Source organism: Pipistrellus kuhlii, unplaced genomic scaffold (assembly GCF_014108245.1).
Source record: "Pipistrellus kuhlii isolate mPipKuh1 unplaced genomic scaffold, mPipKuh1.p scaffold_m20_p_56, whole genome shotgun sequence".
Lineage (NCBI taxonomy): Eukaryota > Metazoa > Chordata > Mammalia > Chiroptera > Vespertilionidae > Pipistrellus > Pipistrellus kuhlii.
In genome coordinates, this window is record NW_023425558.1 from 6,573 (window position 1) to 16,317 (window position 9,745).

A 9,745-nucleotide genomic window follows, 5' to 3' on the forward strand; every position below is an offset into this window, starting at 1 on the left:
TTGATCTTTACTTTCTGCAATTATATGTTCAAAAATAAAGTACATGTTGGATGTTGGTAAATTAAAATAATAGGCTTTTTAAAAAAAAGTAGTTTTCAGGGAAGTCCAGGTTTTTTTCCATTGACTCTAAACTTTTAGTATACAGAATTAAATAGTTGGATAAGTAAATACCTATAAATACCTAGTTCAGCATTCAAAAGATATAAAAGAGCAAGTAGGAGAAAATCCCCTAATCACCTGGTTTTTCTTCTTGGAGGCCTACAGTTTCTTTTCTTCCTCTTTGTTCCATAAATGGTAGCATCCTGTAACACTTGTCAACACCTTACCTTGTGTTTTTCCCCCCTAGTTGTCTTGGAGATTATTCAATATCAGTACATGAAGAGCTTTCTTCTTTATGGCTAAATATGATTTCATTGTACAGGTATACTGTAGTTTGCTAACTGTTTTAGTAGGTCTCCCAGACCTTGTTGAACTCATTTCCTTTTATAAAAAGGAACTAACCACTGCTTCTCAGAGCATGAGGGTTAAGAGAAATAGCATTTTTTTTTCCTTATTTCTTTCTTGATTCCCTTTAGAAATGGCATCTTGAGTGGCACGGGGTTAAGACTCATGAAAGCCCAAAATAAGCATTAGTTCTCTTTGTGAATTACACTTAAGTCTGATGAGACACATGAAGAAATCGTGTTGCCAATAGTAGTTGCCTGTTAAGCGCCTTTTCTCCTACTGGCTTAGTGGAGGGGCTCGGTGTCCCCTGAGGCAGCGATGGAGGCAGATGGAGCCAAAGCCGCAGTCTCCCAGCCCCTTGAGCCTTCTGGAGAAGCAGGTGGGAAGGGGGAGGGATAGTTCAGCACCTGTGCCCCGCGCACACCCCCAGCACGGACACACCCCTGATTGTTGTCTCTACTGCAGCCTCGGGGAGCAGTACTACAAAGATGCCATGGAGCAGTGCCACAATTACAATGCCCGTCTCTGTGCCGAGCGCAGCGTGCGCCTGCCCTTCTTGGACTCGCAGACCGGAGTAGCCCAGAGCAACTGTTACATCTGGATGGAGAAGCGCCACCGGGGTCCAGGTGAGGCTCAGGCCAGGAGCACAGGGGAAGGGGCTTCCTCATTTAGGGTGAGCCAGCTGAGAGGGTTTCCCTGCTTCCCACCATGGTGAGCATGGTCTCCCGTGATTATCGATAGAAGCGCGGGAGGAGGAAGCAGACAGGTTTATACCAGCTCTCGGTTCTCTGCAGGACTGAGGCTATTGCTGGGCTCCTGCAGAGTTATGTGTTAGCCAAGGCCCCTAGTTCACATGTTTTTCTTTTCTATAAGTTACCACACCACCCCCGCCCCGGCACTGCCATTGTGCCTCCCTTGCTCTAGAACTCCTGGGGCCTACTCATCTAGAAAGTGTTTGCCATTATTTTCTAGAACCGGGTTAGGGCTTGACTTCTCTCTCTCCCTTCCACAGGATTGGCCTCTGGGCAGCTGTACTCGTACCCTGCCCGGCGCTGGCGGAAAAAGCGGCGAGCCCACCCTCCTGAGGACCCCAGGCTCTCTTTCCCATCTATCAAACCAGGCAAGCCCACCTTCCTGAGCAGGCCGTGGCCTGCTGCGTGCGAGGAGGCCGCTAACCTGTTATGTACCGGTGACAATGCTAGATTGTGAGGATACTAACATGAATAAGATGTGATCTGTTCTTTAAAGAACTCGGTCTAGTAGAAGAGACAGATAACTATGGTGCCCAGTGAATTAGGGTGTCCTGGGTCTGGGGCAGCCAGAGGCCAGAGACAGTGCCTGGCCTGTGACTGGCCTAGCACTCTGTAGACCACTCGGTCTGCGTTCAGCCCTTCTGAGTCTTGCCTACTCCTGACCTTGCCCGCAGACACGGACCAGACCCTGAAGAAGGAGGGGCTGATCTCTCAGGACGGCAGCAGTCTAGAGGCTCTGTTGCGCACTGACCCCCTGGAGAAGCGAGGTGCCCCAGACCCCCGAGTTGATGATGACAGCCTAGGCGAGTTTCCTGTGACCAACAGCCGAGCACGGAAGGTACAAGTGAGCACTTTGGCTAAGGGAGCTTTGCTGGTGACGAGCCTTCTCGGGAGAGGCCTGAGCAGAACGGAGGCAAGCTGTGGCAGAGGCAGGCCCCCGAGTTCTGCTGGTTCCCTGTTAGTGCCAGGTATGCCAGCTTCACTCACCACCCAGCCGTCCCCGCTCCTTTCCTTCTAAGTTCAGGCGCTCCCTCACCCATCTGCACAAAGGTTCTGGGGGCCTGGGGTTACATAAGTGACATAGACCTGGTCCCTGCCAACAGGCACATAAAATTATACATAAAATGATAAGAGCTAAAACTGCTCCAGGCACGGTGCAAAGTGCTTTTCCATCATTTTCTCCAATTTATACAACCTTGGGAAGTAGGTACTGGTCCCCAGTTCACATACAGAGGCTGAAACGGCAGTTAACAGAAATCCCCCGTACGTCCACACAGTTGAGCAGGAAGGTTCTAAATCTCGAACATGAGGTGCTTCCGGGGAGCAGATCAGAGGCAGGAGGGGGCATGGTACTTGGGGTATCGGGGAAAGTTGTGTGGAAACCGTGGGAAAGGCATTCCAGGCTAGGGGAAATGAGTGGCACAGAGGAGGGAGAGCCCAAAACACGGAAGGGAGAGGGCAGCAGTGAGAAAGGAGGCTGGAGGGAGAGACAGGTCACGAAGGAGGTTCTGGTAGCCTTGCCGCTGCCGTTGGGGGCACTTTCGGACGTACATTACTTCTGCCATCCTAACTCTGACCTCCTCCCTCCTCAGCGGATCCTAGAGCCGGACGACTTCCTGGATGACCTCGATGACGAGGACTATGAAGAAGACACTCCCAAGCGTCGGGGCAAAGGGAAATCCAAGGTGAGGGGCCAGGTGCTGCCTGCGGCCTGGGGCAGGGAGCCGTGGGTTCACGTGAGGTCAGCAGCCACTCCCGGAGAGTTTACCCTCCTTAGGCCCAGACGCCTTAGTGAGAGCAGCTCTGTGCTCTTTCTGGCAGGGGAAAGGCGTTAGCAGTGCCCGTAAGAAACTGGACGCCTCCATCCTAGAGGACCGAGACAAGCCCTATGCCTGTGACAGTGAGTGCCTCCTGAGTGGTGGGTAGTCCTTGCCTCGGACCCAGCTCCTGCTCAGGATGTGAGGAGGGAGGGCTGTGTTCTTGCTCAGCGCGGTGAAACAAGCCTGGACTCCGGTCCTGCCTGCCAACTGGTCCCCTCCGGGACCTCTGCTCCGAGGGGGGTGCCCCGCATGCTCAGGGAGACTGCTGTCCCCGGGGCTGGAGGCTGGTGAAGGCGCACAGCGGGCAGGATCACCTCTTGAGAGATGGCATCAGGTCTGCTGGCCAGGCAGCCAGGGCCCAGAAGTCCAACTCCCAGTTTGTCACTGTCTGTCCTCTCGCCCCCTTTGCTCTGACTCCCCTTCTGTCCCTCCACCCCGGAGCACCATCGCCGCTGAGGTTTCTCTCTCGTTTGCTCCGCTTTCCCGCTGCTGCTGCTCCTGTCTCAAGTGTACAAGGCCTTCTTCTCATGACTTTTCTTTCTGTCTTTCAGATAGTTTCAAACAAAAGCATACCTCGAAAGCGCCCCAGAGAGGTAGCTCTCTCCACTTTTCAGACTTTTGGTTTTCCTCTCCCTTCTTCCCTTCTCCCTGGTTCCTCCTGCCTTTCTCATCTCCTGTGATGCTGGTTTAATTTAAGTCTCTGGAATGGCTTGGGGATGGGAGCAATGGGCCTTTGTTGTGCTCCAGTCCTGGAGCTGCCTTTCCCACTGCTTGTCTCCCACAAACCTGCTGCTAGGGCTGCTCAGGCCCACTGCATGGAGTGGCTTCAAAAGCATTCTAAGAAACCGGTTACAAACAGATCCCTCTGCTCCCCTTCCCCCAAACAGCCCTTGCTGGTGAGCTAACGTTCCCATCATCTCCTCCTCCCGTCCTCTTCCCACTCCTTTCCTGCTGGCTCCCGGGCTCCTCTTGGTCTCACTGCTCTGAAGTCCCAGGTGCCTGGTGGAGCTCTGCTTTCCTTGCTGGTTGGTGGGCTTGGGCCGGCACTGGTTGGTTGGGAGTGTCTTTGAATTTCTTTCGGGGCCAGCTACCTTGCAGACTCAGTTGACAGGTTATCTCCAAGAGAGCCAGGCCCTAAACCTTTGTCCACTTTGGGCTGAGATGGGCTCCGTGTTGCATATGGGGTGTTATAGTAATATATGAGCCTCCCACGTTTACTAAGAGGCGGGAAAGTTTGGATTATCTCTCTTACCTTTCCTCTCCTTCCTGTCATATCACAAGGCTGTAGACACTCCCTTTGCTCCCTGCCCTGGAGCTCCCAGACTCCCCAGGGCACGTGCTGTGGGGCCAGGGCTCGGACAGCCAGTGTGGGAGAGGAGAGGTGGCCATGGGCTGGGGGTTAGCAGGGAGAAGAGCCACGGAAGCTGGAGAGCCCCAGGGCCCGATGCTCCTGACCAAGGAGAAGCAGCCTGTCCCAGAACACAGCTGACGGGTGGGGTTGGTTGTCTGCCTCAGGTGGAGCCCACAGCTTAGGGAGAGGGTGTGGCGCCCTTGGACCCTAATACCTTTCTCTGCAATCTTCTCCCCACTCAGTCTGTGGAAAACGTTACAAGAACCGGCCAGGCCTCAGTTACCACTATGCCCACTCCCACTTGGCTGAGGAGGAGGGCGAGGACAAGGAAGACTCTCAGCCGCCCACCCCCGTTTCCCAGCGGTCCGAGGAGCAGAAATGTAAGCGGAGGCGTCAGAAGGGGGCAAGCAGGAGCCGGCCTGGTTATGAGAAGCCCTCCTTTCGGGGATGTTGAGGGAGCTCACGGTCCCCAGGGGTATCAGAGTGCTTTCTTTCTCACTGCAGCCAAGAAGGGCCCCGATGGACTGGCCCTGCCCAACAACTACTGCGACTTCTGCCTGGGGGACTCAAAGATCAACAAGAAGACAGGACAACCTGAGGAGCTGGTGTCCTGTTCCGACTGTGGCCGCTCAGGTACTTCCAAGGGCGAGGGCAGCCACAGCCAGCACCCAGGCCCCAAGAGGGCCTTGACTTGTCACTGTCCAGTGGCTGTCAGTCAGCCAGGTCACCTCGCTTCTCCCCGTTTCCAGCTCCTATTTTACGCTCCTCCCCCCACACAGGGCACCCGTCCTGCCTGCAGTTCACCCCCGTGATGATGGCAGCAGTGAAGACCTACCGCTGGCAGTGCATCGAGTGCAAATGCTGCAACATCTGTGGCACCTCCGAGAATGACGTGCGTGTCCCTGCCCTCCCCGCAGCTCCTCAGCTCTCACTGTCATCTCCACAGCGCCCTCAACGCGAGCTTTCTAGAAAGGGAGCTAACTCCCTCCTTGCCCCTCCCCAGCAGCCTGGGTGGAACTTCCTTTGGCAGGCGTTTACCGATGATCTCCGTGGTGTCAGATACCATTCTAGACACTAAGCTCACCAAACAAGGTCCCTGTTTTCATGGAATTTACATTCTTGTGGGAATAAGCGAGGAAATGACATTTTTATGATGTGCCATGAAGAAAATGAAAGCAGTAATGTGGCAGAGAGAAACTGGCCGACTTGGTAGTCAGAGATGGCTTTTCTGAGGAGGTGATGTTGGTATTGAGCTTTGGATGATACCGAGGAGCCAGTCCAGGAAGACTTGAGGTGGAGCGCTCTCAGGAAAGGAGCAATGAGTGCAGACTCAGGCGGACAGGCCAGGGGAGCCGGGGGGGGGTCTTGCCCTGGGAGAGCGGGTGGAAGGGATTGGAAGGCAGGACCACCAGGTCTGAGGGTTTAGTTAGGGCAGTGACGTGGCATGTCATATATTTTAAAAAGATAACTTTGCTGCTCTCTGGAAAATAGATTGTAGGGGACACAGGACCATGAAATCAGTTAGGCAGCTGGTAGGGTAGAGATGGACACCAGTGGTTTCTATGCAGAGATGCCCATGTCTGTCCTTACCCGCACCTATCTCACCTTTCTTGGAAGTAGCAGCAGTGTCTGCATGGCTCCTTCCTACCGGTCCCCAGTGGCCTTCCTGAGGCCCATTGTCATTCCCCTCCTCCCTGCTCTTCCATCGTGCCCTCTCCAGGACCAGCTGCTCTTCTGTGATGACTGTGATCGTGGCTACCACATGTACTGTCTTACTCCGCCCATGTCTGAGCCTCCTGAAGGTAGGTTGCCTGGATCTTTTACTCAGAACAATTATCAGTAACTTGGACCATCATCTGTATAATACATGAGTTCTCTTACAGTAATATATCCTTCCAAATTGGGGAGTAGGCACTTTGCCTTCACTCAGTGTAGAATGCTTTCCTAGAATTTCAACTTCAAGTGTGTCATGTTTGCACGTTATCACCAGATAAATTTGCAAACACAAGATCAACAGTCCGAGAGAGAGCAGATACCGAGCAGAGAACAGTTGCCAGAAGGAGTGATTTGTTTTCCTCCCGTTCGTCCAGGAAACTCACTCCATAGCTTGTCTGAAGTGATGTTTTGGTATCAGCTCTTTGAACCTGACAAATTAGTGTTCATTTCCACCCAGTCTGTAAGGGACTTGAACCTGGAGCCTGAATGGGTCACTCTGGCCTTCAGTAGTTTGTTTAATAATGCTCCACGCTTATGGGAGCTCTTTGAAGAGACCGGTGATGGCACCAAGTGGCTGCCTCTCCACAAGGCCTCTTCCGGCCAAATTTCTGTGCTAAGCCCTCCTTTATAGAAATCCGTGAGCTTACTCAGGAGGATGTGAATGCCAGAAGCGGTTACTATGCACAGAGGATGTGGGCCAGCTTTCCAGGCAGGAGAGTGTGATGTGAGCTAACCTGTAAGGTCAATAGCGATCCTCCCCTCCCCCAGGAGAGGCAGGCCGCTAGCAAAGGCCGAGTCTTTTAGCAGCTGCTCTTGTCCGCTGTCATGCTCAGTTTAGAAATCTACTTTGGGAGAAGTAATGAGTTCTGTGTTTTACCTTTTTAACCATAAACCATAAATGTACTGGTAAATTCTACATTAACTGTAGAAGGCTTTCCTTTGGAAGTACTGTCAGAGTGGAGAGCTGCAGGCAGCTAGGGGTAGAGGGCCTAGAAGTCATCAGATGGCTCTAGGTCAGGGGTTGGCAGGCTGCTCCGCAGCCCAATCTAGCTGCACCTAGTTTAATTAGCTCCCAAGGTAAGACAGATTTTCGTTGTTTTTTCTTTTGAGAGTGTTTATTCAAACTGGAGACAGTGAAACAAAGGAAGTGCGTAGAATGGAAGAGGCAATAGAGCGAGCCCTGGTGCTCACGTGACTCACTGAAAAGTCAGAGACAAGGGGGCCTTGGAGAAGAGTGACGGTTAGCCAGATGAGCTGCTGCCGCCTGTTGGCCCCGGGTTAAAAGTGGCTGCCTCTCCACAAGGCCCCTTCCGACCAGATTTCTGTGTAAACCCCTCCTTTATAGAAATCCATGAGCAAGTCTCGTGTGGACCTTTGTAGTTAAGGAGAGAAAGGCGCACACTCAAGAGGGAAGAAACGCGTGGTGTGCTCCAGAGAGAGGAAGGGGGAGAGAAACATCAGTGATGAGAGAGTCATTGATTAGCTGTTTCCTGCACGCCTCCTACTGGAGATCCCGGGCATGTGCCTTGACTGAGACTCAACCGTGACCTCCTGGTTCACAGGTTAATGCTCAACTACTGAGCCACACCAGCCGGCCTCCAGGTGATTCATCTCCGTTGAGAATTATTCTTCATGGTGTTTGAGGACCTAGCAGTGTCTCCCCGCTCAGGATAGCTATGACCTTTCGCTATGCAGAACGTCTCCCATCCTGCCTGTAGCCCATCCTGACACAGAGACGATGTGGGGAGGGGAAGGACAGCAGGTTAAGATTGTGTGGGAGCCATCCTAACCCTATTCATTGTGCTTCTCTGTAGGAAGTTGGAGCTGCCACTTGTGTCTGGACCTGCTGAAGGAGAAAGCTTCCATCTATCAGAACCAGAACTCCTCTTGATGTGGCCAATCCCCCGTTCCCCCCGACATCTAGGGCTGTTCCTCCTCTCTTGTTTTTCATAACCCATTTCCCCTTCCTTCTCTCTTTCGAAAGTCCAGAGAACCTGGGGGTGGTTGTGCCAACCTGCCTTTGGCAGCAGCAAGCTAAAGTGGCAGCTCTGGCTGCCTCTGGCCCCAGGCCCTCAGGGAGAACAGCGACATGTGCCCCACGGTGTCCCTGCGGGCCCGGCTTCTCATGGCTCTCCAGGAAGTGCATTCACTTTGCCTGCCTTGGGCCCTGGCCCGATGATCACAGGGTTCACACAGTGTCCACTGAGAAAGGGGGGGAGCTCACCTCTCTCAGCTTTGCCTCAACACTGGTCCCCAGGGTTTTCCCTTCCTCCAGGGCTGAGTCAAGCTGGGGCCTCTACCAGGAGTAGCTGGTGGTGAGCAACTGAGTAAATTGAGGAGGAACTTGCAAGGAGCTTTCCACGCCCTTCCTGCTGCTTAGCCTCCCCACGCTCTTCCCCCAGAGTGGCTCTGGAGCCTTCTGTTCCTGCTACTGAGGATCCTTTGCCCAAGCCAGTAGGTTCTTGGTCACCCTCTGGGCTCTGGCCTGTCCCATCCAGGGGGAGGAGCAGCTCCACCCTGACTCTTGTGCTCACCTGGCTTTCTCTCGCAGATGACTGCAGCATTCCCCACCATTGGAATTTCCTATCTTCCCTTCCCTTCCTTATTCCCTTAGGTTTTGTGGGGAGAGGAAGCATCAGGGGTCCAGGCCAGCTGCTTGGGGGTCACAGGGAGATGTTGGACAATGTGCCTGTTTTTTAACTCGATAAAAAAGCCTACCTCCGTAATCCCCTTTTTGTTCTTCCTGGACCTGGTATTCAGCTCCTGCCCTTACTGAATTGAGAGTCTCTGCCTCCTGTTCTGTGGGTCCTGGGTCCCGGGTCACAGGGAAGCCACACAGATTCCCATTCTTCCCTGCACACTCACTAGCAGCTGGTAAGGTCTTCACACCCTGATAACTCACTTTTCTGCCTGGTAACACTTACGTAGTGGGAGGGATCCTCCATGCTAGGACACCTGGTGTGGCCTTCCCTGGCCATGGGCAGGCCCTAATTCACTGTTGCTTTGGAGTTGTGTCTTTTCTTTCTTCAGTTCTCGTATTCTAAACATTAGTACAAATAAACATTTTTACACAGAGTCTTCTGCTGGGTGGTTTATCTCCTGAATCCCTTTCCTAGTTATGAAGGCCAGTTCATTTAAAACTTTCTTAGGGCTGTGAGGTGGTTGTTTTTTTTGTTTTTGTTTTTAATATATTTTATTGATTTTTTAGAGAGGAAGGGAGAGGGAGAGAGAGCTAGAAACATTGATGAGAGAGAAACACCGACCAGCTGCCTCCTGCACACCCTGCACCGGGGATGTGCCTGCAACTAAGGTACATGCCCTTGACCGGAATTGAACCTGGGACCCTTCAGTCCCCAGACCGACGCTCTATCCACTGAGCCAAACTGGTTTTGGCAAGGGCTGTGAGGTTTTTAATTTTTTTTTTACTTTATTGATTTTAGGAAGGAAGGACAAAAGAAAGAAACATTGACATGAGAGAGAAATATTGATGAGTTGTCTCCTGTTTGCACCTGACCAGGGATTGAACCCACAACCTAGGTATGTCCCCTGCCTGGGAATCTACAACCCTTCGGTGCACAGGACACGCTAACAACCACACCACCCAGGGCAGGACTGGTTTTTTCATGTTTTGAAATACAGCTTTTTCTCCCCGATTAAAAGTT

The 9,745-nt window shown here is 52.6% G+C and overlaps 1 protein-coding gene across 2 annotated transcripts; it reads left to right on the forward strand.

The window, feature by feature from the left end:
- Window positions 1–757: 757 nt before the first annotated feature.
- Window positions 758–9,158, forward strand: DPF2 (double PHD fingers 2). 2 transcript variants are annotated; one of them, XM_036416562.1, is made up of 11 exons: window positions 758–1,070; window positions 1,457–1,564; window positions 1,871–2,034; window positions 2,789–2,881; window positions 3,018–3,096; window positions 3,568–3,609; window positions 4,610–4,747; window positions 4,872–5,000; window positions 5,147–5,259; window positions 6,088–6,169; window positions 7,898–9,158. In XM_036416562.1, exons 1-11 carry the CDS (start codon window positions 773–775, stop codon window positions 7,972–7,974), a joined length of 1,323 nt encoding a protein of 440 aa, XP_036272455.1. In that variant the 5' UTR covers window positions 758–772; the 3' UTR covers window positions 7,975–9,158. The 2 variants fall into 2 exon arrangements, with proteins under 2 accessions (XP_036272455.1, XP_036272457.1); XM_036416564.2 differs by lacking the exon at window positions 3,568–3,609 and having other exon boundaries at window positions 878–1,070.
- The last annotated feature ends 587 nt before the right edge of the window (window positions 9,159–9,745 follow it).

Coding starts and splice junctions, on each gene's coding strand:
- DPF2 (XM_036416562.1), top strand. CDS start 773: ATGGAGCCAAAGCCGCAGTCTCCCAGCCCCTTGAGCCTTCTGGAGAAG. Junction 1,565..1,870: donor TTTCCCATCTATCAAACCAG/GCAAGCCCACCT, acceptor CCTTGCCCGCAG/ACACGGACCAGACCCTGAAG. Junction 2,882..3,017: donor GGGGCAAAGGGAAATCCAAG/GTGAGGGGCCAG, acceptor TCTTTCTGGCAG/GGGAAAGGCGTTAGCAGTGC.